General features: G+C 45.2%; 5 protein-coding genes, 2 long non-coding RNA genes and 1 other non-coding gene across 18 annotated transcripts; 4 read left to right on the forward strand and 4 right to left on the reverse strand.

Annotated features, from left to right (window-relative positions):
• The first annotated feature begins 15 nt into the window (after positions 1–15).
• LOC115250720 (uncharacterized) lies at positions 16–2,502 on the forward strand. The gene is made up of 3 exons (XR_003889288.1): positions 16–166; positions 1,808–2,080; positions 2,286–2,502. It is a non-coding gene; the product is annotated as an uncharacterized lncRNA (long non-coding RNA).
• ttll6 (tubulin tyrosine ligase-like family, member 6) lies at positions 1,440–9,487 on the reverse strand. Of its 6 annotated transcripts, none has more exons than XM_029840398.1 (18): positions 9,293–9,465; positions 8,651–8,721; positions 8,399–8,542; positions 6,899–7,036; positions 6,741–6,778; positions 6,363–6,481; positions 6,082–6,212; positions 5,852–6,005; positions 5,631–5,774; positions 5,427–5,512; positions 5,125–5,350; positions 4,803–4,981; positions 4,504–4,719; positions 3,929–4,091; positions 3,368–3,613; positions 3,193–3,291; positions 2,278–2,404; positions 1,440–2,012 (listed from the first exon to the last, which is right to left on the reverse strand). In XM_029840398.1, the coding sequence occupies exons 4-18, from the start codon at positions 7,033–7,035 to the stop codon at positions 1,771–1,773; spliced, it is 2,307 nt and encodes a 768-aa protein (XP_029696258.1). In that variant the 5' UTR covers position 7,036; positions 8,399–8,542; positions 8,651–8,721; positions 9,293–9,465; the 3' UTR covers positions 1,440–1,770. The 6 variants fall into 6 exon arrangements, with proteins under 6 accessions (XP_029696258.1, XP_029696263.1, XP_029696266.1 ...); XM_029840403.1 differs by having other exon boundaries at positions 8,607–8,721; XM_029840428.1 differs by lacking the exon at positions 1,440–2,012 and having other exon boundaries at positions 2,297–2,404; positions 3,135–3,291; positions 9,293–9,487.
• A 939-nt stretch (positions 9,488–10,426) lies between these two features.
• On the forward strand, positions 10,427–15,517 carry calcoco2 (calcium binding and coiled-coil domain 2). Its single transcript, XM_003961124.3, has 15 exons — positions 10,427–10,580; positions 10,982–11,155; positions 11,234–11,336; positions 11,859–12,019; positions 12,174–12,299; positions 12,389–12,514; positions 12,845–12,919; positions 12,989–13,077; positions 13,164–13,233; positions 13,327–13,485; positions 13,560–13,748; positions 13,929–14,045; positions 14,124–14,253; positions 14,347–14,372; positions 14,760–15,517. Exons 2-15 carry the CDS (start codon positions 10,988–10,990, stop codon positions 14,919–14,921), a joined length of 1,701 nt encoding a protein of 566 aa, XP_003961173.2. The 5' UTR covers positions 10,427–10,580; positions 10,982–10,987; the 3' UTR covers positions 14,922–15,517.
• Positions 14,496–14,568, forward strand: trnam-cau (transfer RNA methionine (anticodon CAU)). The gene has a single exon. It is a non-coding gene; the product is annotated as a tRNA-Met (tRNA).
• snf8 (SNF8 subunit of ESCRT-II) lies at positions 15,194–17,726 on the reverse strand. Of its 2 annotated transcripts, none has more exons than XM_029844474.1 (9): positions 17,474–17,726; positions 17,325–17,386; positions 17,190–17,240; positions 16,956–17,094; positions 16,767–16,871; positions 16,597–16,669; positions 16,305–16,446; positions 16,149–16,223; positions 15,194–15,936 (listed from the first exon to the last, which is right to left on the reverse strand). In XM_029844474.1, the coding sequence occupies exons 2-9, from the start codon at positions 17,376–17,378 to the stop codon at positions 15,799–15,801; spliced, it is 777 nt and encodes a 258-aa protein (XP_029700334.1). In that variant the 5' UTR covers positions 17,379–17,386; positions 17,474–17,726; the 3' UTR covers positions 15,194–15,798. The 2 variants fall into 2 exon arrangements, with proteins under 2 accessions (XP_029700334.1, XP_003961126.1); XM_003961077.3 differs by having other exon boundaries at positions 17,325–17,389.
• A 254-nt stretch (positions 17,727–17,980) lies between these two features.
• msl1b (MSL complex subunit 1b) lies at positions 17,981–22,445 on the forward strand. Of its 4 annotated transcripts, none has more exons than XM_011611128.2 (9): positions 17,981–18,097; positions 18,641–19,300; positions 19,384–19,583; positions 19,707–20,068; positions 20,430–20,494; positions 20,582–20,649; positions 20,748–20,872; positions 20,951–21,023; positions 21,101–22,445. In XM_011611128.2, the coding sequence occupies exons 2-9, from the start codon at positions 18,881–18,883 to the stop codon at positions 21,189–21,191; spliced, it is 1,404 nt and encodes a 467-aa protein (XP_011609430.1). In that variant the 5' UTR covers positions 17,981–18,097; positions 18,641–18,880; the 3' UTR covers positions 21,192–22,445. The 4 variants fall into 4 exon arrangements, with proteins under 4 accessions (XP_011609430.1, XP_003961125.1, XP_029700168.1 ...); XM_003961076.3 differs by having other exon boundaries at positions 19,707–20,026; XM_029844308.1 differs by having other exon boundaries at positions 18,007–18,102.
• LOC115251640 (uncharacterized) lies at positions 19,302–20,586 on the reverse strand. Its single transcript, XR_003890162.1, has 3 exons — positions 20,506–20,586; positions 19,884–20,002; positions 19,302–19,553 (listed from the first exon to the last, which is right to left on the reverse strand). It is a non-coding gene; the product is annotated as an uncharacterized lncRNA (long non-coding RNA).
• Positions 22,446–22,620: 175 nt separating the features above from the next.
• chmp2a (charged multivesicular body protein 2A) lies at positions 22,621–25,510 on the reverse strand. 2 transcript variants are annotated; one of them, XM_003961075.3, is made up of 6 exons: positions 25,355–25,510; positions 24,356–24,523; positions 24,097–24,276; positions 23,893–24,023; positions 23,520–23,581; positions 23,324–23,445 (listed from the first exon to the last, which is right to left on the reverse strand). In XM_003961075.3, exons 2-6 carry the CDS (start codon positions 24,521–24,523, stop codon positions 23,324–23,326), a joined length of 663 nt encoding a protein of 220 aa, XP_003961124.1. In that variant the 5' UTR covers positions 25,355–25,510. The 2 variants fall into 2 exon arrangements, with proteins under 2 accessions (XP_029700422.1, XP_003961124.1); XM_029844562.1 differs by lacking the exon at positions 25,355–25,510 and having other exon boundaries at positions 22,621–23,445.
• Between the last annotated feature and the right edge of the window lie 10 nt (positions 25,511–25,520).

The following is a 25,520-nucleotide window of genomic DNA, read 5'->3' on the forward strand; positions in this document are numbered from 1 at the left end:
TGTAAATTTTAATAAACAGCAGCCGTTTTTGTGCTTTGGACGCCGCTCTCATCGCCATCTTTATTCCCCACCAGGCCTGAAATGTTTAAATTTAATACGGGGTAATAGGGGAAAGATGTGAGGTTGATATTGTTGCTCCCTGCTTCAGCTCCACGTTTGCGTTCAGGTCTGTAGCTGCTTCTTCTTCTCTGCTGTGGTGACTCACACACTCGAATCGTAGAATATTTAAGGATTTTAGGCGAAATCTTATCTGAAACGGTCGCTTTTTCTTTCCATTTCTTTCTTTCTGAACACACTCTCCAGTCGCCGCGTCATCTTTGCGTCGCAAACGTGGATGAATTCAGTTTTTTTTTCCTTTCGGGCCAGGATATTTCCTGCATCGTGACCTCTGGAGAATCTCTTAATCCTGCGCTGGAAATTAATTTGGACTTTGAGCTTGCAGGCAAAGGAAGATGGGAGTCACATTCGGCTGACTGCAGACCTCGGGGAGATTTTAAAGTCACCAGAAACTTCTAAACTGCACATTTTCCAACTTTAAAGCATCATAAGGACTCATTTCATAGCCGAGGCTCGCACGCGGCCAATCTTCAGGCAAAAATCCCTCATTCGTTGATACTTGTTTCCGTTTCTCTTTGTTAAAACCCTTTTTCCCTTTGCATCCCTCTGATTTCCGACATTTATAGAGGCAATAAAACCATAAATTCCTGAAGCGCCCTTTCACCTCCCTCTCACACTTTGGTTTGGGTTTTTTAACCCGTTAGAAACATAAAGTCCACCAAAACTGTTTTCTTTAAAATTCTTATTTTTCTACGTGTTGTTGTGGACGTAAAAAAACGTGGCCGCATTTGAAAAGTATTTTCACATTTAAATAATATTTTCGTTATTATTCCAAAAGTTTCAACTCCATTGTTTTGTTTTAACACGGATGTTTTTTTTAAAATAAAAATAAAAAATACCTGCAGGCCCGTGAAACTCTAAATTAGGTTGTTTTTAAAAAGAATAAATCTTCTGTAGACGTAGGCCTTAATAAATATATCAAATTAAATTAATTAAATCATATTTGATTGGTTTTAATAATTTTGGAAGTTTCAAGGCCCTCTCTTTAATTTACAGAAGGTTTTTAAGAATAAATGAAAGAATAATAATCTATCAAAAATATCAATCCACATTATTTCCTCACTATTTTAATACATTTTTTTTGCCAAATATTTTCAGAGATTTTGTTACGAAAGGAAAGACTAAAAGAAAAAAAAAGATTTGCTGTAAAACTTTATGGCCTCTTCAAGTTAAACCGAAAAGCTTAAAGAATTCTGAGATAAAGACTTAAAAAATGAATTGCGGAAAAAAAGGAAAATAAAATTAATAAATTAACTGAAAACTGATTTTTTTAAAAACCCCGGGATAAAATAAATCCATCTGCCTTGAGTTGACTGCAGAAATTTCCCCAAAGTAGAAAGTATTTATTGAAATGAGTCCATCAGTTGTAAATGTTCATCTAAATTAATAAAACTATGACGTTTCTGAGAATTACATTCGGTTTGAGCTGCTCTTAACTCAAATCATCAGAATCTACTCATGGGAATAACACTGATATTAAATCTGGCTTCTTAGTTTGGCACCGCAGGTGAGGTTTTTATAGGTCAGCGCACGTGCACGCACGCTGACCACAGATATAAATAGACACCGTGTATTTCTGCCTCTGGGGCAGCTTTTAGTCTCTCTACCTTCAGATTTGTCTGTCTACAGTGGTTTGGAGCTGGGTGCTGCCCCTCACTGTCCTTTACTGTGGTGGGGGGCTCTTCTGCAGGACCAGTTGCGGCTGGCATGAAAGAAGCCAGGCCTCCTGAGCAGGGGGGCAGGAGCGGAGATCACCAGCAGGCTCTGCAGGGCCTCCGGGTCACGGGACATGAAGGCAGGGCGGTGGCGTCCTCCTCGCGGGACGCCGGGACAGGGCCGGGTGTCGGGAAGGTCGGTGCTCCTGCTGTGCTGCCTGAGAGCCGGAGGGCTGCTCACTGGTGCCGGGACAGGGGGAAAAGTCTGACAAATCAAACTGGAAATCTCCATAAATGAATAAAATAAGGTGATGTTGTTTATGTTGCGTATCCGTGTGGGGTCTGAAAATTAAATCATGACTCTCTGCGTCGTAAATATCGGGTTTGAAACATATTTTACAGATTACAAAGATGATTGAGAGAAGAAGAAAATCGGAGCAGGTTGAGTTTTAATGAAGACAGGGACAAAAGTGTTGAAAAGGCTGCGTGTGTGTTTCTGTGTTACCGGGCCAGGACGTCTGCTGGGCGGTGGTGCTACCCCGTGCGTCTCTGTGGCTCCGGACCTCCTCCGGGCTCCTCTGGTCCCCCGCTGGCCCGAGCGGACCCTGCTGAGTCAGGTGGGGGCGGACGTGCTGCAGTGCAGCGGCACAGTGATGTCATTTAAATGTTTGAATCAGCACGGCAGGATATGATGTTGTCCAGCTCAAATAAACGAGGCATTTAACTCTAATTTCATTTCAACATGTTCTCTTAGACCCCTTGAAGTGGAAGGATTGCTTTTAAAGTATTTCCTAATCTTGTTGTATCCATGAACGGAGCTCCTGAAGGACGTTTTATGTGCACCGTGGACAAAAAAAAAAGACTTTTCCTTTATTTCCAACACATATTTTTCATAAACAGAATAAGGGAATAAATCAGAAGCTTGCATTCTTCTGGAACATTTTTGACAATATTTCTGTAATGAGAATTTATTTCAGCGTGAACACAGTCTGCAGCGTCGCATCCGTCTGCTACCACTAGAGGGCAGGATTTTAAAACTAAAGCGTTTCATTGGAAAATCTACTCCTAAATACAGCAGGAAATTGTCTTTCACTCCAAAGAACCTTACAAAAATCTGAGAAAATGGTCTTCTTATTTCCTGCCTTGGCTGTGACTCTTAGACCTGAGTTCATGTTTTTATGTTTAAAAAAAAAAACGAATTTAATTGAACTTTGCCCTCTGGGACGTGCCCTCCGTTACCCTTTCTATGTTGATTCTTTTCATTTTTATTTCTTAACAAATTAGGTTAAAGTAATGTGAGACAGTTGGATGTTTTTTTTTTTTTTTTTTTAAATAAAGCGTGAAAATTTAAACTGTATTCACCTGTATACATTTGGCGGGACGGCGCTGCTACAATTTGTCTGATTTATTCTGATATTACCTGTCGGGCCACTTGATGACAAGGCGGCGGCGGCGGCGGCGGCGGCGGCGGCTGCTGCTGCGCTTTCATCCTTTGGTAAATTCGAGCCAGAGGATCCAGCTGAGCGCAAACACAAACATTGTGTCCTGCTACAGGAAGTGAGACCTGCCAACGAATTATTCTCGACGGCGCTTACCTTCATCTTGCGGGGAGCCTGCGCCTTCGCCGGCCGCCTGTTGTCACCCTCCGTGACTGCCCCTCCTTGTGTGCAGCCCTGCAGCAGCCGGTGGAGCTGCTCCACCAAGCCCAGCTCCTGCAGGAGCTTCTTCCTCTGGAGGAGCGCGGCGACACGTTCCCGGTCCTCCTTCTCGTCCTCCTCCAGCCGCTTCGCCTCTCGGACCTCTGCGGCGTCAGATTCCACGGGGATACTTGAAGGAGATGACTGCAGGGAAACAGACGTTTGATTCAATTTGTTTTTATTGCCTCTCCGCGTGTGCATTTACAATGCTGCAATTACTGTCACCGAACAACCTCGGTAACAGTGTTTGTCCCTCCTGTCATCAGGCGAAAATATATTTGGATTTGAAATGAGACACATCCAAAGTAAAATGATGTGGATGATTATTATTCCAGCTAATTTAAATGCAGTAAGAGCACATTTGCTCAGAGGGGTCAGCCAGGATATGAAGCATCCATCAGGGGACAGAATGGCTGCTCCCTCTTGTGGTTCAGGTCTGACGTGACCGTGTGGGCTCACTGGCTGGGCTCCGGATTCACAGCGTGCGTCGGGGGGTCTTGTTTGTGCTTGTCTTGGTTTGATTCTCTCCCCTGCTGTCTCCCCCTGCAGGTCCCTCCTCTTCTTGCCTCCTCTCTGAAGTCTCTCCTCCTCCACTTTTAGCTGCAGCTCCTGCAGTTGCTGCCTGAACAGATATATACACAAACCTTTTAATAACACAGCTAATTCTTTTTTTTAAATAACCATTTAAAGGGATTTTGCTAGACCTTAATGGATTAATATGACCCAGACGACCGAGAACCAACACGGAGATGTTAAATGACATTCCCTGAATCAGGGAACATGTACGGAACGATATTACGGATGTATGTAAATAAACTCAATCCACGTTTGTGACCATAAGACAGAGTGCAACGTTGATCTCTTTTCCCTTCCGACATATTCTAAGACATGATGGTAGAATTAGAAGTCAATGAAACCTTTTCCTGAACAGGCAATCCTTAAAATAACTGTTCAGTGTGTCAAGACTTAAAAGCTAAGCCAAGCGTCTGCTCTTTGTTGGACCGGACTGTTTGTGAAAGGCGTGCTGTGGGTACCTGGCACACTCCTCTCTGGCCTTGGATGCTGCCGTCTCCTGGAAAAGTGAGCTGCTGTGTTTGAAATACTTGTCGTATTTCTCTCCTCCCTCCCTGGGGTAGATCCTCTTAAAGCCTCCCAGGTGTTTGGCCTCGTACCTCTCCATCTGCTCCGCCGTGGCTGCCTGGCACTGACGCAGCTCCTCCGACCTGGAACAGGAACACGCGCTGACGGCCCTACGTACGTGAGTGCAGGGTGCGTGTTCGACCTTGGGGATGAGCGAGTCGCACACGCCATTTGCTGCCAAATCGAACCCTACCTGGCCTTTCTGCTGCTGTTCTGCTGTAGCCTGTCCTTCACCCTGCGTCTCTCCTCTCTGGTGATCTTGCGGCGGTCACACGCGCCCAAATTAATTAGCACGAGGGTGTCGTATAGTAACGCATCCTTCACCTCGCAGTCCAGCGGAGAGTCAGTGGTAAAACTTGGAGAGTGGTTCACCTAGACACACAGATTGATGGGACATTTAAAGCACCTCTAATATTACAGTTTCAATCAGGCTTCTGAGAAAACCAGAGCAGGTTTGAGATTCCGAACAAAAGCAGTTCAGCCTCATGTTAAATTAATGTGTGGTGTTCCTCCACCTCCAGCACCCAGGGCTTGAGTCGGTGATCCAGCAGGACGTCGAAGCCCAGAATCTCGAAGCAGGCGCTGCAGGTGGTGTGGTTGGGGAAGCAGGTGTGGTAGTTGTGCTTGAGGATGGGATGAGCCGAGATCAGCGTCTTTACGATGGCGTCCTCAATGTCGGTCCACATCTTCTCCGTGTTGCAACCCAGTGACTCCAGCAGCTTGTTTAGGGTGGACAGCTTTCTGGGGACCAAAGCATGCGACAGACGTGACAGGCGTCTATAGTGGTTTCCAGACAGGACAGGCTGCGCCTGCGCACCGTTTGCTGCCGGTGTCCTCGTCATGGACAAAGTTCTGGCTGTTCTTGTTGATGGAGTAGTTTGTGAGATGCATGCAGACGTCATCCTAGCAGAGAAGACAGACAAGGAGAGCTCAGCTATGTTTGAAAATGAATGGATAGAGTCAACAACAGCGTAACTCAAATACGGGAATTTTTATCGAGAGCAAAATAAATCTTTCTGACCACATTGCTGTGCGCTGGCTCGTTGTACTTGGTGGTGCAGAAGCGGACCAGGCCCTCCTTGAACATGAATACCCTGAGTGGGTCGCACGACGTCACCAGCACGTAGATACGCAAATCGAACTTGTATCCGTCAATGATGAAAGGCTGCGGAGGAAATGGGGAAGGTGTTTACACAGTCCGGGGGTTTTTCGTACGGACTGTGCGGTTCAACAGATGCTCACCCTGGAGACGTAAACCTGGCAGATCATGTGTTCATGTGGAATATCTTTGTATGATTTGGTGATGAAGATGCCTTTGCCCTGGCATCCTGTGTCAGGCTTACAGATGTAAGACTTGTTCTTCTTGGCCCTGGTGTAAGCCTGGAAGTCACTGTGGCTGTGACGCGATCACAGGAGGGATCATTAAGACAGGGGGAACGAGGAGAGGTGAAATGAGAGAGGGAGGCACTGACTCTGCGGGAAGGCACCACGTTCTGGGGAAGATGTTGTAGTCTTTGGGAAACAGCTTCAGCATGCGGTTCATGTTCCTGGCCAGAGAATCCTTGCGGCAGATTTCGTTCATCCCTGGGAAATGGTTGATTTTCTGCAGAGACCAAAAATAAATCCTGATGTTTATTTATACCTCACACTAAAAAAGCATATGAGTATATAGTCCAATCAAAATGAACAATACTGGGAAGGGAATAGTTGCTACAATTGAATAACTAAAGACAAACCATGACCAGGGGACTACCTGGTACCGTTTCATGTCCCTGACGCGGTCTAAAGACACAGAGCAATCCGTCCAAAAAAGGGTCCAGTCTTCACCCTCCATGGCTTCTTTGAGGCCATACCTGCGAGCGGCACGTCGCACTGAGAGCAAACAGCAATTAGGGTTTTCACTTATGGGGACTTGTACACACCAGGGATCAAAGGTGCTATAAATGGTTAAATAATGCCATTAAAAACGCCAATGTGGACAAAGAACCATCCATGGGAACCCTTTTGAGCATCAGAACTCTGCTCAGGGCCTTTTGACCAAGCTGAGGTGGGCAGTGGTGACCAGTAAGGCCCACGCAGCTTACCTAAATTAAACAGGAGAAGGGATATTCAAAGGTTTTGCGTCACATACCGCTTCCGTATTTGCAGCTGGTGAGGTTGATCCACAGTCATCTGAAAGAAAAGAGACAGAAAGCAGGACAGACATCTGCTTTGCTGCAACATCCCACCGATGCCGAGGCAACGCGCGCCGCGCTAACGGCCCTGTAATGTAAACACACACTGAAGTACCTCTTGGATTTTCTCTTCTTCTTGCTGACGGGTGGAGGGGCGCAGGTGCTGACTTCACTCTGGCTCTCCTCTCCTTCCACTTGTGTCTCACATGCACATGTGTGGTCATCTCTGTCCAGCTCTACAGGGAGACCCATCCTGCATGCACACAAACACCAACGCGAGTGTTTAACTACAGAAGAGCTCAAGAGAGAAATGTTCAATGCTCATTTGGCGATTCAATGGACTCGAGCCCTCAAACAGAACAGGTAACAGGGTGGAAGTGCAGGTGGGGGGTCATGTTTCCGTTTCCATTCCTCTCATCAGGTGAGTGCCGCCTGTCAGCGCCCTGTCTCACGCTCGTCCTGACGGGTTATTCTGGCAGGACGTACAACAGCAGCAGGGGGATTTCACTGTCTTAGCCTTAATTTAGGCTTCGTTTGAGAGACTTTATTCAGAATTACCCTGAACGGTGAAGACCAACCTAACCCTCTTACTTTCAGAAGGGGGAGACAAATGTCTTTTCAAGAATCTCCATGTTTTACTGAATAATGTTGCACGTGTTAGTTACGGCTACCATTTCAGTTTAACACAGTAGCTTTCTTTAGCTACTTATCACAAAAACACATCTAATCTTTGTAAAAGTCAAGGACCGGATTATTGATGTTCATACCAGGAAACACAATCAAATATAAAACTATCTCACCGCAGATAATTTGTTAGCCCCCGGTCTTTGTACGAAAGGTACAAATGGAAGAGAAAGAGTTTTATTCATGTTATTGCCTCTTTTTAAAAGCCCGAGTGTAGCGCGACTGCAGTCACGGTCATCATTAACGCGCAACATCATCTTAGCGCCTCGCCTCCGTCTCATGAAGCATCTTGTCGGGTGAAGGTGAGTTCAAGTTTGGTAATGATGGAGATGTAATACGGAGGGTGGGGGTGGGGTGGCAGTAAGATGGGACATCCCGGGTAGAGACGCTGCGGGAGGTTATGGTGCCAGGTATCAGTATTTTGATCCTGTGATCTGGATCATGCTGACCCCGAGCTGGGAGCGCCACGCCGACCGGAGACACGTCGCTGACTCCAGCCCAGATTCAGTTACAGCTGCACAGAAGAGCTGCAAGATTCCCTCACAGCAAACACAAAATGTAAACCTATTTAACAAATGACATATTTAAATTTTAAACATTGTAAAATCGAGGCTATAATTCACGCATTAATCCACTCAGCCGATTGTTCTCAGCTATATTTGATTAAAAAAATTAATGCAACGCAATAGACCTGCAATAATGTGCGTAAAATAAATGGTTTAGTTTTCACCGAATACACCCACAGGCGTTCAGTTCATTCATTTTGTGGCCCTGATGAAGCAAAGGGAAGATGTAGTCATTTCTTTATGTAAATGAGTGTAAAAGTAGTTAATTTGCCACACTGTGTCAGGTTACATTTATACTGAATATCTGATCCAGGTAACTGGCAAATGATTCACACTTATCCAGTTAAAAATGATCTCCTACTCACCTGCAGTGTTGAGCCTTTAGGAAGTCTCCCTTCTCGTCTGTCAGACATTGATGGATGTCGTCTCGAGAGGCTTTTAAGGCACCGTCACACCGTTTAGTCGACAAACCAATGTGCTACATGTCGCCCTTGTACGCCAGCCTGCCTCTGGAGAAAGAGGATTTGTATCATATGTTCAGTTCAGATTGACTTACACGTGCAAGTGACAAACCCAGCAGTGGATCCAGTGACCAATTAGGAGCCGTGGGGACAAACCTGAGCCCGGCTGACATGATGGAGTGGCGGCTGTGCAGGAGATCTCAGCAGGGAGGGATAATCCCTGATGTCTGTTGACGGAAACAGGAGAAGTGCTTTTCATTCAGTTGTTCAATGCCAGATTGTCGGGCAACTGAAACGGTTTAAAACGCCACTTCTCAGCAAAAATTAGAGCATTCTGTTAAGATAGATTTATTATCTTAAATATAATATTTTCGAAGCGGGGGTGAGTTGATGAAGAACTTCTGCTGCTTGTAATTAAAGTCGCTTAAATAGTTCCAACCAAGGCCAACTTAATAGCATCCATTCAGTGACCAGGGCTGATAGGCTGAAAGCAGAAAACACATTTGCACACACAGTGTAATGGTGGCTTTGACTTGATTTCATCCCCTCATCCAGAAAATTACAATGCATTGTAGTAATTGGAAATTCAATTAAGCTCTATGTTTTCAAACAAATTAGAGCACAAAGCATCGAATCCGCATACACGATGGAAACATCAAATAAACATTAAACATCCCTGGCATGTAAATAATCCGATACGAGCCTCATTTGACTCATTTAACAACTACACATTTAGCTAATTCTTCTCCACTGGTGTCTGTTTTGAAGCTTCAAATTAACACCGTAATAGTTACTTACTGTGCCAAGTTTTCCTTTAAACTAAGCTAGCTCTCGTAGCTAACGCCATAACATACAGCACAGCCATACGTTGAGTTGTACTGTTGTTATGGCAACGCAACAAGAGAAAAAAAAAATACAATTTAAGTTTTAAAGGAACAAACATGACAAATTTGGGATTTCCGTTGTATTAGCAGTAGACTCTAACTGGTGGTAAGTAACAACAATCTGACAGCCTTTCGTCATTTTAATACGGGTCAGAAACAGAAAACTACTGTAACGCGAAAAAGCGAGTCACTATCCCCTCGGTCTCTAAAAGTTGGCACAAGTCCCGCCCTCATCACAATGTTAACCAATCACAGTCAGGAAGTGGGCTGCTTTTTCGCCACTGATTGGTTGACAGTTTGATGAGAATGCAGGCAAAGGGACCGCAGACGTTTCATTGTGGCTTTGTAAATTAAACAAGGAAATAGACGCTTCCTTTTTACTAGATTGTTTCTGTTGGATGTATATCACAGTTTAATGATTTTGATTTTTTTTGCAATCAAAAATAATATGGGGATGAGAAAAAAGTACATTTTTCACTTGAAAAATGTTTATTTAAATCCTATGACAAATCCAGAGCTAAACCTTTAAGGATAAAATCAATGCTGGCTATTAAAGTTTGCAATTAATAATAGTGACACCGACGGGAAAAGGCCCCTAAAAATCCATATATAAAAAAATCTGACTCATGAAATGCGGTTGGCTCCCTCTAGTGTTCTAATCTCATATTACACTCATTTCAACCAGCACTAAACAGGTTAATGGCCATAAACTTTATTTAAAAAACAAAAAACATTTTCCTTTTTTAGATTTTATAGAATTCAGTATTGGAAGGATGTCTCCACTGCCTCTATGTTGGTGTCGGTTTTATACACTTTGACTTTAGAGTTATTATCTTGCAACATCGGAATGTATGCATTTATGTGTTTCAGAGGCTTAATGGGCTGGTGGGAAAGAGAATAAATGAGCTGATTAATGTGAGTTACGTATGGTGATAAGGAAAACATCAACCACTTGTGTGAACTAGTGATGATTCGTGAAAACGTGAAATATCACACACGTGTTTTTTTACAGCAATTTGGGGTGAAAAAGCTCAAAGAAAAGGAAAAACAACAACAACAACAACCCCCAACACTGTTGAACATGCTCTTTAGCTCCGGCACACCCATTTCTAGGGTTAAGTCCGGGTGTTAGAAATCCGAGGCGTACCTGAAGGCACCGCAGAGCAGAGCTGCCTTGTATTCTCTGACAAGTGACACCAGTGGTGAGTTTAATCTTTAATTATCCTGTTACACGATCATAACACAGCTTATTGATTGTGAACGACAAAGCGTGTGTAAAGAAACAGAATCGCGTCTCAAAGTTGGGTTATTTTTGATGAGTTTCCTTTGATCCCACAACTTTCGGTTTCACTGTCATAATCTGTTGCTAACAGTCAGTAAACGCTCTTTTACGTAGAAAACGCTTGAACTGGGTGGTAAGGTAGTTTAAATCCGGGACTTTTCGCTGTTTTATAACCCCGTATGGTTTGTTTTGGATTTCGGGTATCTGCGTAGATGATGTTTTGCATATGATTGTTGTGTTTCCGCTCGCGAAGCACCTGCTGTCCTCAGTCAGATGACATGACACGAATGTTGCTTCATCATCGCTCTTTATTGACCTTAGCTCGGCATGGACAGCTGTGCAAAAACCCCCGAGACCCCCTCCAATCTCATCTTCTCCCAGGTGGTCTTCATCGACATCCCGCACTCCTACCCCCCAGCCGCCCCCCTCACCTGCTGCTACACCGTCACCGCTGCATTCCAGCCCAGCAACAAAGACTGGGTGGGGATCTTCAGGGTGAGGCAACAAGTTCTTCGGCCTCTCTGTGGGGCTGATCTTTTGAGTGGTGAAAGGTCAAACCATTTGCCATTGCAGGTGGGGTGGAGCAAAACCAGGGATTATCACACCTTTGTGTGGGTGGACTCAAGTCAGGATGGGACAGGACATCAGTCTGAGATCAGACAAGCTGTTTTTAATGGTAACAAGTCTCATTTGTCCTGCAGAGTTGATGTTTGCACGATACGCCACAATGAAAGTAGTGTCAGACTGATGTTGACACTCGGTGCCGTTATGACAGGCTCTGGTTTTTAATATCTTTGACTGAACGCACAAAAACGGATGGCTAAAGACCTCAGACTAAAACATTTTTATCAGTAGACTGGCTGTGAATGAAGGGGATAAGGGAGTTGAGGTCGGAGCTGTTATCCACTGTTGACAGGCTGTTGCTCCACAGCCAACTTAAAACAGTCATGTGATGATGAACAGGCAGAAACATTGTGATTTACTGCCCTGCTCACATTTGCACCGTGAGTCATTCGAATCCAGAAGGCTTGAGAAGAAGTGGAGGTGTGTCACCGGTCTCTATTTTTCTGCACTGTTTAATTCCCTGAACACTTCCACTGCGGTGGTGCTGCATGATAGAGATTATTAATCACTAAATAAACAAGATAGGCTCTTATCTTGGTCAAGAGAACAGGTCCTCTCTGCCCCTTTCCATCAGATTACTACCTGCCAAAGGATGAAATTGAGTTCTACCAGTTCTGCTACGTCGACGGCGCCGGTCAGGTCCGTGGAGCGAGCACGCCGTTCTGTTTCAGGAAGTCAGCGGAGCAAAATACAGAGAGCTCCCCCGACGATAACCTCCTGGTCGTCACAACACAGGTATCCAGTGGAAGGGACGGATCGAGAACCGAACTTTGTGTAGTTGGTGAACGAGGGTGACCCGGCGAAAGGGCAGTTTATAGCAAATAAATACAGGGGGGAAAAACCAACTCAGTGAATCTTTTATTAGCTGCTTTTGGTTTGTTGACTCTAGGAACAGCTAGAACAGAACACACGAGAGAAGGATACATTGCAGAAAGAGCTGACTCATCTAGTGGAGGAAAATGAAACCTTAAAGAAGGTCCTCGAGAAGGAGGGGGAGGAATCTGCCAGCTTAAAGGTCTGTTGGACGCAGCTCGTCGCCCTGATACAGGGAAAACTGCTCGGAGGCATCCGAACTTTGTTCACAAAGCTTTTATTTCCCTCCAGAGGCAGAATGAACAGAAAGAGAAAGAGAATTCTCAGCTGGTTGAAGAACTGGGTCAAATCAAGAAAGAAAATGAAAACTTAAAGAGCACATCAGAGCAACAGATGAAAGAAATGGAACGTTTAAAGGTTTGTGGTCCAGATAAAAATGTTAACATTTGTCTAACACACCAAACAGCCACACATAAGGAGCAGTAAGTAACTCAGACTTACAAATAACTAAATAGATAAAATAGGCAGATGGCGATACAGTATATTTCCTTTGTGATTTATCTATTCAAAACCTCTCAAATTGTATTTCCTTTAAAATATAAACGGAAAGGGAAACCAAGCCTTCAAAAATAAGACGCTGGAACAAATATGACATGAAAAAACATGAATCCCATGTTGAATAATGGATTATAAAATGAGTTGAGTTGTTTCTAGGAATATAAAATCTCTTTTTTTTTAAACCATTAGGAGTTGCTGAGGGAGACTGCAGCCGAGCAGGAGGAACACCGGGCCAGTTTGACCACAGCGTTGAAAGAGCAGGAGGTAAGATGGCTTCATTTAGACGTTAGCTGCACAGTCGAGTGCTGACAGTTGCCCCTGATGCCTCTGAAGGAGCAGGCTCAGATGAAGATCAAGCAGCTCAGGGCTCAGCAAGCGGAGCTGAAGGCCAGACTCGAGGCTCAAAGTCAGGAGATGGACACGTGAGTAAAACGAAACACTTCTGCTTTTAACGTGTCACTAAGTAAAGCTGTCGTTTGAAGGTCTGTGCATGTTTTGTGCACCTTAGGTTGAATTTTAAATTCAAAAATGAAGAAAGGGAACTGTTTCAAATGAAAGACTGCGTCCAGCTCCTGAAGGTAAATGATATTAGAACTCCTGCTATGAATATTCCCGCATTATTAGGGCCGTGTCGATCTGCCAGGTTCACTTACATTTCATTTTCTTTCCAGTCGGATTTTCAGATAAGCGAGGAAGAGAAGGAGGGGCTCTCCGCAGAGCTTCAGAGGCTGCAGAGCCTCGCGTGCAACATGGATGACATGATGAGGAAGAGCCAGGAGCTATGCAGCAGGCTGTCGCAGCAGGAGAGCTGCCAAAACGAAAATCTAAAGGTGGGAGGAAACGACAAAGGCAGAACCTTCCGTGTTCCCCCGGCAGTTAAATGTTCCCCTCGCTGTGCTTTCAGGCGAGGTGTCAAGCTCTCGCCGCCCAGCTGACGGACGCACAGGCGAAGTTGGCGGCCGCGAAGGAGCAATCCAAAAACGCCGAGAGGAGCGCTGAACAGCTGAAGGAAGAGCTGGAGGAGGTCAAGGAGAAGCTGGCTGATGTCGTGTCATCGCACGAGAAGGCACAGCAGAAAAGTGGCAAACAAGAGGTAGAAACCTAAAACATGACGGGTTATTTACTCCTGTAAACTTTGGAATCTTGACCAGATTTGTTCCAATTATGCACCACACATTATATTTATGTGTCTATATAAACAAAAACAGTAGAAATATAAACGGTGGAATCCTGAAACCAAAGTCATAAGCTGAGGTGTATTTTACATATGCAGGCAGAGCTCAGGGAGGCGTGTGTCGCAATCACAGATAATGCTGCCCTCATTGAAGAGAAGGAACGCTTGATCGCAATCCTGAGCAACGAGAAGAGAGAGCTCGCTCAGCAAAACCAGGTAGGTTCATTTCATAATGTGCAGGTTCACATTCCTGAGTTTGGAGCCTGGCTTGATCCCCGGCGCGTCTTCTTCCAGGATCTGATCAGTGATGTCGAGGAGCTGCACAGAATTTGCGCTGAGCTCCAGGCGGCGCCCCCTGCTGGCACAACAGAAGACCCCGCTGACCAGCATCACCGAGAGACATCTGAGCAGTCTGAGGGCCTGTGTAAGAACACGGGTCATTAAAGAAACACTTGAAAGTGCAACATCTGCGACTGTTATCGTGAATGTGACAAACATGTCTGATGTTCTCTTGCAGGCGCTGTGGGAGGTCCAGTAGTAGAGGTGAGTAACAAATACTGAGATGATTACAGCAGCTTACAGCTAACTAATAAGGTCAATGTCAGCGTTTGTCTAGTTAATGGTCACCTAGTTTAAATTGACCTGCCCTCAATATTGGGCTCCACAGCCTCGTTGGCGCAGTAGGCAGCGCGTCAGTCTCATAATCTGAAGGTCGTGAGTTCGAGCCTCACACGGGGCAGCTGACTTTTTGCTTGTGTCAGAGCAGACCACTACACAAACAGCCACAGGTGCTTCACAGTCACTTGAGCTTCCTATACAGGCATGAATAGGTTTGACTACTCTACTGAGGCCAGTCATTCAGAGGTCTTTAGAGTTTTGAATCCTAATCTATTCTCTTCCTTCTTCTGTCCCTGTTTCTGCTGCTGGCAGTTTGTGATGTGCCGTCACTGCCAGGAATCCTTCTCTTTTATCACCCAAGTGGAACTGGAGCAGCACGAGCAGAGCCACAGGATTTGTCCCTTCTGCCAGATGGTGTGTGACGACATGGACCAGTCCGTGTTTGAAGACCACGTCTACAGCCACGAGCTGTAGCGTCGCCCAGGGCGCTGAAAAGCATCATGTTTGAAGTACACGAGTACAGAGTGCAGATATCAATGTCATCTTATGGGAGGAAACAGCTGCGGGAAACTCGAATCCTGACCGCTCTGCATAATTACACGCCACCATCGCCGTGTCAGTTTATTTTAAACTGGTGTTTTCATTGCAGATAGTCGTATTTAAATATGGAGACTGTTTGGAAAAGTCTTTGGAAGACAGTTATGTAACTCGGTTGAGTATAATTTTCAATATTCTGTTGGCTCTGCCAATACGATGCCTTTAATTAACAAGTTTAAACCTTCAGTTGTCATTCACATACAGCTTGCTAGATGAGCACTTATTTACTTTTTAAAGCAGTATTATAATATAATCAAGTAAGGTAAATATAAATGGTAGTTTTTTTGGTCCTGGGCAGTACCTGTTCCTTATTTATCTAATTACTAAGTCTTAAATTTAAGGTTTTGGGGTTTACCTTCAAGTTATCACAATTGATCTACTGTGCAAATTATCATAGATGAATGCAAAAAAGCAACTTGAATGTAGTGTAATCATGTGACTGACACCATGATTAAAAAAATATGACACATGAATAGGCTTTTTTTCAATGTTTTTGGATAAGATGTTTATCTGTTACATAGATGTAGGTGAACCTCTTCAGCACCCACCGGGTCAAGAACTGAGCCGTATTTCATTTCAGTGACTATTATACATGTACGGAATGTCACCGAGAAGCCAATGAGGACAGCTTTTCCCTCCTGGTGTCCACAAAATGACCTCAGAGGGAGTTCACCCAGTTGGGCCCGCTGTACAGAACCAGCCAAGTCCATCACATGAGCCTTTGTCTGCGCAGAGGCGATCGCGCGCCCGCTTCTTAAGGTGTCATCTGATTGGCTTCTTCTGGGCTGACATCTCGGGAGGTCAGTTCAGAGAAGAGTGCAGGCAGCCAGTACTGAGGTTCTCCAGCTGCCTGAGAGTCCAGCCAAGCCAGGCCTTCCTTCAGCAGATGATCCTGGAAATATGAGAGTCCAGAGTAAGAGCCTGAGCATCCCATCTTTAAATAACCCCAATCAACAACCCCCATCATTAAATAATCAACAACTTTAAATCTTGCAACTTTAGGAAATCTAATTTTGAACAGAAAATAATGCCATCTAAAACTAAATGTGATGATTAAATTATTAAATTTTCACGGCTGCAGATGCAGTTGAGAGGTGGACCTACCAGGACGTGACAGGCCCGTTCCCTCTCCCACTTCAGACCATCCTTGATCTCGCTCACTGTCACATAGCCCTTTTTCTAAAGATGCATATTAAATTTATGTTAACTTTCACCTAAAATGTGCCAACATGAATTCAATTAATCGTGGCTTCAGATCACCTCAGCCAGCTGCAGAACGACAGTGTGGTCCATGTTGAGCTCTGCTGGTACCGACTGGACCAAATAGGAGCCACCAACAGGGATCATCCCAAAGCCATTGCCCATCACCTTCAGTTTCTTTATAGCTCTCATCAAGTCATCTCTGAAAGAGAATGAAAAAGTTAACATTTTAACAATTGCATCAGGACCAACATCAACATTAAAGTGCTAAATACATTCTTGATCAGTAAGAATAATATTGAAACAGATTTCTTTAGTTAATACTTTAATTTCATTAATTGGTGACACTTACTGGCTTACATCCTGAGCATATTTACCTCGTCCCTTTAACACTCTATGATGGAGTTCATCTAAAGTAATGAGGCCTGAAAAATAAGGAGGAATTAATGAAATAATTCATGAGGATTGGTCAAGTCTGCTCAAGACCACGTTAAAGAGATTTGTTTACAGATAACAACACACCTCCGTTTCTGTGCTTTAAGGCCAGGCACACCTCAATAATCTGCACGCCAAGTTCATAGTAGAAGTCCCCCACGCCAAGCATCTCCGACCAAAATCCTTTGCCAGCTTTGAGGGGAAAACGCACCTTTAACAAGCTGTATCCTATTGACATGTATTACTATCATCAGTAATTCATATTTTTCCACTCACAGGCTAGTGGGTCAACTCCAATTGTGGCGCACATCTCCTGAAACTGAACCCTGAACTGGGAGTTCTTTCGGATTTCTTGCTTGTGTTTGCTGGCAAACTCCTCCAGGTTGCTCTTGAATGTCTCCAGCTGCTTCGACATCTTACAAAAGCAATAGAGGGGGGGGGAAACAACCTTTAAGCAAACTCATTCAGCAGATTCATTTAAGGTCTTTTCAGCGTTTAAAAATCAGTCACCTGGGCGATCTGATCCTCCGCAATCACCGTTCCTCTTTCTTTGTACTTGGCCTGAATAAATAAAGAAGAGCAACTCATAAGAGCTAATTCAACTTTACAGAAAATACAAATATCAAGTAAAGTTGAAATACTGGCCTCGGCGAGCTTCTTCTTGGCAATAGCCCCCGCGCCGACGCCTCTCCTGTGCATGTTGTCGTCTGCTTTAAATCAAATGTTTTTATCCCACTGTCGTGACATGCAAGATGATTTTAAGACTGCAGCCGAGACGAAACTAAGAAACTTACTAAACTAGCGTACAGGAGCTCTGAGGATCCTCGAAGTCAGTAAACAATAGGAATTTCTTTTCCAGGTTAACCTTAGATTTCACATGAATCGTGTATTATTTATTTTTTTTTTTAAAAACCTTTCTAATGGTAAAGATGGCAGACACAGCTTGTTTGATATGATATAGGAAGCTTTTTTAAACAAATGTTTACATATTAATATCAAGGAAGTGAGCTACTTCCTGGCCAGTGACCTCAACAGTGAATCCTTTATCGCCCCCTAGCGACGCGACGGTGCAATGACAACGACTGGAATGGACCCGCCCAAAATACGGCCAAGACACATGACTGATAAATTTATTGGAAGTCCCTGGATCCATGTAAGAACAGACCAGACTCGATATAGTCTGTTTTATCATGATTTAAAAAACTGTGTATGGAAAGGTTAACTTGAACGTTAAAATTAACTCATTGATTTCCGTATAGTAGCTCGTTGTCTCCCTCTATCGGCGGCCGTTGGACTCCATTTTCAAAACAAGAATTGGCCAGCCAGGAAATTGCGCATGCGCCCTGGGCAACGGTTTAAAACAAGTCTTAAGGAGGGAACATGAAGGCACTAGCCGCTCGGCCTGAATTGTCGCCGAGGTAAGGTCAGAATACATAACAGCGTGCGACTAAAACCGCGATGGTCCGGATAACGAGTGGCTCCAGCTAGTGGCGGCGTCCCCTTCGTTGTTTGGCTCGCCTGAACCCGACGCGGCTAGTGATAGCCGAGTAGCTAGCTGTTATTGTTTTTCATGATTTCGCGAGATCCAAAATGGAGGCGATGCCTGCTGCTAGTGTCCTGCACAGCCACTCCCGGCTGGGGCTTGAGGTCCTCATGCTGCAGTCTGATCCTCAGCACCCAATTGACTTTAATTCTTCACGACGACAACTGACTTGTGTTTAAATTTGCGTCGGGTTTTCTTCTTTTTTTTGGCTGCGGCGGTTATTATCCGCATGAAGCTTGAATATCTTACCGGCCAACGTATTTAGGAAAAGGTGTCCGGGACATGGTAGGATTTCGGCATTGTAGTTTTCCTGGTTTTGTTGAAGTATGAGTGGTTGTTTCTAATCCTCTCACGATGTACACCAAGTTTACAGTCGAGCATTAAGGCCGCGAATGGCTTTGTTTTTATTGTTGTGCAGGGTAGCGGCTCTGTGAAGGAGGTTGCTGGGAATTGCACCACCGAGGCGCTGCAGGATGGGGAGCCGCTGGAGACGCCATGACTTCCAGATCAACACTGGGTTCAAAGACGGGGATCGTTGACTTGTTCTCAACGCATTTCGGGACAGACACGAGGCGGAGTCCCGCCGCCTGGGTGTACATGTTGAACACTAGCAGAGGGCCCAATCCCGAGCAAACCAAAAGACTCAGACCAGAATTACATGACAAGTAAAGTTTCCCTCTCTAACGCGGTTGCAAGATTAGTTCAAGGAGACAAAATTAACGTGGGGGTATTGTCCCCTGTCAGACAAATGGGGGGTGAGGGAACCCCAGTGAAAGGTAAACCCCTCTCTGCTGATACTATGGATAACCCTCAGATGGCTATGAACAATAACCCCAAGGATGCCGGTGCTGATGACACTGTGAAGGGGGTCGTCCCCGGAGTCCTTGGCTCTGCGTCCATCGAACTCTCCTCTGAGGGCAAGTGGAGGAACCTCAGGAAGAACCCTGCCAACCCTCACGCACAGGCCAACTGCCTCCGGCAGATTCTCCTCCTGCAACTGGACCTCATCGAACAACAGCAACAACAGCTGCAGTCCAAGGACAAAGAGATAGATGAACTTAAAGCAGACAAGGAGACGGTACGTTTGTTTTTTTAATACTCCCAACCATTTCTGTTCCACTTTAAAAGGGGTGAAGCTCATAATCGTGTCCTCTTTTGAAGCTGCTGGCACGCATTGAGCGTATGGAGCGTCGCCTGCAGCTCACAAGGAAAGACCCGCCCCGTGACAAGCGGCTCTTCCAGCCCCTGGAATCATGGACGCCTGACAAAGACGACATGTGGGATTTGGACATCGAGGAGAGTCCACAATCCAATGCAGCCACCCAGCTCCCCTTCAGCCGTGATGGCAAAGGTCAAAAGAGGTAAAAGAAGTTAATGATTAGGCGTCGTTGCCGCTTTGGGATTAACTCGCAGTGATGAAAATTGTTATGAAAAAGCCCGCAGGGGTTACATCAATTCTCCAATTATGTTCCTTACTCCAACAGGAAATCGTGCTTTGGAGATTCCAAAGTTCAAAAATCGCGCGGCAAAAGTTCCAAACTGAGCCCCCAGAAAGCCGAGCTTCAGCCGGGCTCTCCGAATCAAAGAGAGCTGCGCAGTAAAGAAACCCCAGAGAAGGTGGTGCCCGCGCGGCCGGTGGCAGAAAGGGACATGATGCTCACCTGCAAAGAAGAACCTGAGGCCAGCTGTCACATTGAAGATTTGCCCTTCATGTCGACCACAGAGATGTACCTGTGTTGCTGGAACCAGCCCCCGCTGTCCCCTCTGCGTGAAACTTCCCCTAAGAAGGAGGAAGAGGTGGCCAGTGAGTGGACTCCTCATGTAGTACATGATATGCTCATTGTTTGTAAGCCTAACCTATATCCCATCTTTAAAGTTCCTGGCTGCGGTTTTGAACCCCTCCCCCCCCCCCCCCCCCCCCCTCCTTGAGGACATTTACCCAACTCTCTCAGATTATTCTAATATCCTGGGTCAATTTAGCTGGTTGCTAGATGAGATTAGCCCAAAACGAGACAGAAGATGGGTGAAAACATTTCCAAAGGTGGCGAGAGAATAGAAGTGCTTTCATTCGTGAAGACGTCGTCTTGGTGCCACCTTCCATAATTGGCGTTAGAGTCCAACTCAAAGTTGCAGCCAGTAACTTTAATCACTTTGTCAGATGAGCTGAAAACACATATGTCTAAAAATTCTTCTTCTCCAACTTCTAGTTCCATCATGGAGGGAAAATCACATCGAGCCCTTGGATGAGGAACCTTCCTTTGTCCCCCCCGAGGTCAGACAAACCTGAACGGAACGTCCTAAAAATCCACCTGGTGACCGCGGATTTACGACCTTAATCAGCTCTCGTGTGTTCTTTCAGCTGCTGGAAGATAACGTGTATTTGAAACGCCACATGAAGCTGGAGTTGGATGAGAAAAGAAGGAAAAGGTACCAACGTCCTCGTGGCGTTCGTATAGGAACGCCACGCCCCCGTTGGCGTGTGGGTGGAAGCAAACTGAGCTCCCCTGTTGCTTTTGAATCCTCAGATGGGACATTCAGCGAATCAGAGAGCAGCGCATGTTCCAGCGATTGCAGCAGCGCATGAACAGGAAGAAGGTCATCACGGAGGCGGAGCCAGAGCTTTCGTCCTTCTACCCCGACACCGAAGACGGTTCGTGCACGCCGCTGCCTTTTCAGCTGCTCTTTGCTTCTTGCAGATTTTAACCTCTTTCCCCCCCCCCCCCGGCAGTTGAAACCATAGTGATAACTCCCTTCCTGCCCGTGGTTGCGTTTGGCCGCCCGCTGCCCAAACTGTCACAAGAGTAAGTTGCCATAGCGACTGTATCAGCCTCTCTGTTATTTCTGCTGGCTGAAAGCTTGTTTTCGTCTGTTCCTGCAGAAACTTTGAGCTGCCCTGGCTGGACGACCGAAGTCGGTGTCGCATCGAGGTGCCCAAAAAACACACGCCTCACCGGACTTGTCGGAAGTGAAGCGCCACCGACGGCGGCCCGGGTTAGAGGGAGCGCGCGTGTTGTTTGACGGGAGAAAAAGACGAGTTTCCCGCCGCTGCGTTTAAATGCCGTTGCTTTCAAAGGTGATGAGTGTCCGCACGCCACCGGCTGATCCCCTGTAGAATAGTCAGCGTCCCCGACACGTTCGACCCCTCTGAACAGGCGATTCCCTGTTTCGTGGCGCAGTTTCGAAATGATGTAAACATCCCGGGCAAAGTCTGCACTACTTTAAACAGATTAGAACACCAGAAGAGGAGGGTCCCGTTCTGAAAATGAACATTAATCTTCAGCTCACATGTGGTGGGGAGAGAAGAAGAAAAAAACACCCTGTATGTCCTGAGCAATACGGCTTCTTATTCTGCTTATGCTTAACAGCCATTCTTGCAACCTAAGTGGGGGGGGGGGAGAAGCCCAAATCTGACTATTGTTCTGTATATTGCCTTTATTGTTGAATCACAACTTGAGATATTGATGTTTATTGTCACACCGGGAGTCGTGAGCCACATTCAGCATGATCTCATTTCAAAAGAAACGCATTTATAGCCAATCAAATGTAATAAGAACCGGCTGTTGGGGGATTCCGGTCGGCAGGCAATTCCAGTCATCCTCAGTGTTCTTTTTACTAATGTAAGTGCATGAACTCTACTTAGCTGTGTCAACTAAAACAGGCCCGCATGGTTTAACCCCATAACCAAGAAAACTCCGCTGGTGGGAGAAAAATGGCAACATTGATGGGAATAGCATGGCTGTTGAGAAGTGCTGCCTCATCATACGGGGATTTGACTGCGACGTACATATATGATCTTATTTTCCTGATCGTTCTGCTGCCTGTAAGTCCGGTCGTGTCAGCTGGGTCCGGTGTTTCCGCATGGTCTCCGTAAGGACGCGTCCGGCTGTAGTTCTAGTGAGCACCAGTACGCTGCCAGTCAATATTCCCCCCCTGGACTGACTCCCAGTTGCAGCGCTTGGTTCTGACCTGCACGTCTCCATGGCGACGCAAACGGCTTCCCGCTTCGGTTACCAGATTTATGTGGAGGCAAAAAAAAAAAAAGAAGTTTGTTTTCTTTATGTACATAGCTTTCAGAAACAAATGTACATAAAACATGGCTGTTATTTTTTTATTATTTAATGTTGGAAGTGATTCAATATTGTTCTTTGATTGTATGTTGACAAATTGACAGGTTTGAAAGTTCGGATATGGGGGGGGAAATAAAACTAACACATCTGAGACTTGATTTTTTTAAACGCTGAACATTTGTCACCAACCTTTGGGAGTTCTTAAATAACACGGGAGCCATTTTCACACTCGAAGGTTCACCTGCAGCAAATATGAGGTTTTACCAGTTTGACACAAAGGTGGAGAAAGAGGAGTGGAGCAATTATCAGGCGCAATATTTGACCAGCCGTCTTTAAAAGACCTGTTTTAATTTTCCCCATGAAATGATAAACTTCAACCTGCTACATATGAGGAAACCAAACTTTATTGAACAGAGACAGTCCGTCTAAAAGACTTCGCCAGCAACTTGTTGAGCATTTTGGGGAAATTCCCACCAGCAACAAACAGGAGTGACGTTTCACTCTGGGATGCGTGTATCCGTGACAACATCAGTTATGTCAAGATGCGCATGAAAATATCAACTGTCCTGATTGTAAATATATAGAAATTAAGGATATCAGATAACATTTTATACACCACAAATAAACATGAAAATCATCGAGGCTTTTCTCAGGGAAACCCCCCAAAAAGAACCTTTGGTCATGTGACCAACTCATTCTGGGTTCACGGAAGCATTTTTAGTGTTAATCGAAACTGAAAACGCGCCACGATGGTTAGCATTTACACTGACAATCACTTTCAGAGAGTTGGGCAAAGTCTTCAGTGAGATAGAAAACGTCTACACCTACAGGTGGGAGATTAATGATCCCTGTAGGCTGGAAACTGCTGATTAAACATAATAAGCTCAGTAAATGAAAAATGCGGCAAACAGGAAGCCAAACGGCCTCAGAACACTGCTCAGACAGATAGTGTTGCGCCAATGACGCCAAGAAAAGGAACCCAATCGCAGAAATTCGAGTACGTTTGTATCGGCGGCTTCTGCGGCCGCTACTGCTCAGTCTCTCCGGAGGTTGTTCAGTCGCTCCTCCAGGTCGGCGTCCGCGTCGGCCACGGCGGCCTGGGGCTCGGCTTTCTTCCCCGCCGCTACCGACAAGCTTCCTCCGGTGCTCGGAAGATCTGGAACCGACAGGAGGTGATGTGAGAAATGGAAGAGAAGGGAGGCGACAGAAACGGCAGCACGAGCTTCTCACTTGAGAGTTCGTCCGATAGATTGAGACCCAGTTCATCCAGAACCTGGGACACGATGGCGTCGCTGCACGTGAAGCGGAAAAAAGCAGCGAGAAAGGGGCGAAAAAGAGAGAAAACATTTACATTTTAGCAGGTGTATTCACCAAAAACACATGAAACCATTTCAAACCAATCCACTGTCTTTGATCAACCTGGATGGATCAGCTGAGATTTCCACCAGGTTTGTGCTTCTCAAATTCCTAATGTTTCTGGCATTTTACCAAATTAACATTAGTTTCATCAAATTGTTCATGTCTGTGTTACACGGTGGCGATTCCTTTCCCTTCTTTAATCTAAAAAATAAAAGCACAGTGAAGCAGCGGAATCCGTTCTAACCTCTCCTCCTCGTCGTCTTCGTCGCCCATGGCATCGTCGATGGCGTCGTTCATCATCTCCTCTTTCATGTCCATCATTTCACTCTGCTTCTCAAACTCCATCATGATCTTCTGAATCTGTGGTAGCTTCAGCTGTGGAAACATCAGCTGGTCAACACAACAAGCTCCTCGTGGTGCTTCCGTGTCAGGGATTCTTCAGACACACCTGTTTGTTCATGGTGGCCATGGCCTTGGTCACCCCTTTCATCGCCTGGGCCATGCTGTTGTTTGACTTGAGCGTCTGTATCTTCAGACTGACAGCTTGAATGTTGGCTTTCATCAAGATGAACTTCTTGACGTACCGCCGGGTGCGGACCAAATCTTTAGCCATGATCTTAACAGCATCCTACGGAAATGAAATAGCAGTCATTTAATACTTATCATTAATCCCTTCAATGCAGCAAAAGCAGGTTTTTTTTCCTAACCATCTGTCCCTGTTTGGCCATTTTCTTTATGTCAGCAATGATCTTCTTCTCCTGTTGCTCCAGTTTCTGTCGTTCTCTGTCAAGGTCTCTCATGGCTCGGTTGAGGAGCCTCTGATTCTCCCTTAACATCTGCTCCGGAGTCTTCCTTCTTCCAAAAATGAATTCCATCTATTCAAAGAGAGGGAAATTAATAAGCAATCGTCATGCAAAAAATGAACTGACAGATATTCTCTGGGTTTAGTTTGTCATTTTAGGTATTTTAAAATCTCCCACCTGTCATGACGCTTAATCTTCAACTGTGAAAAGGACTTTGATATATATAAAACGCTGCTTTTAAGTAGCAAAAAGAACTACAGTCATCAACTCATATACACGTTGCTCCAGGACATTTTCAATATTCCAATTGATTATCAAAACCTTGGCCATATATGTAGCCGGGTTGGACGGCTACAATGGGCCTTCTTTCATAATTTAGGAAATATTTGAGACGTGACACAGAACCAAAGTGATTTAGGATTGAAAATAATTTGAAAATACTCCCTCTGACGTCATCATTTCAATATAACTCACACAGAACTTATCCAGTCTGTCTCCAGGGGTTCTTGGTCATGTCAGTTTTGTCTACATGGTTAAATGATCAGCTAATCCCAACACTTTACATTTACGATCTGTCTAATTGTGAAAATCAGAGTTTATTGTAGTGAAACTTTCCACACACGCGTCATCAAACATGTATTCGTGAACGCAAAGTGGGACTTCAACAGTTGGACTTGGCAAACAACCCAGAAACACGGTGTTTGAACAGTTAACAGTCCGCTTTTTATACCGTTTGGTTGTGTTGGTCTCTTGTCATCGCTTGAACACATGGAAAATATATTACTCGCTGGAGTCATATAGAGGCCTATTTCGGATACAGTAGTCAGCCGTGTTTACGCTCTCTCAACAGCCCAGGATCAACCAAAAGCGTAAGACAGTCTCCCCTGCTTTATGTTAACCTACCTTGTAGCCGACTTGATGTAAAACTGTAGTTATTCAGATGCTACACGACGCTCGGGCCGTCTTTTAGAAACAAATTATTTTGATTTCTTCACTTCACTTCCGTGTTGAAGTTATTTCTACTTCCGGGAAATGACGCAGCCGCGCACTGTTCATTACGTCAGCGACT

Source organism: Takifugu rubripes, chromosome 1, assembly GCF_901000725.2.
Source record: "Takifugu rubripes chromosome 1, fTakRub1.2, whole genome shotgun sequence".
Lineage (NCBI taxonomy): Eukaryota > Metazoa > Chordata > Actinopteri > Tetraodontiformes > Tetraodontidae > Takifugu > Takifugu rubripes.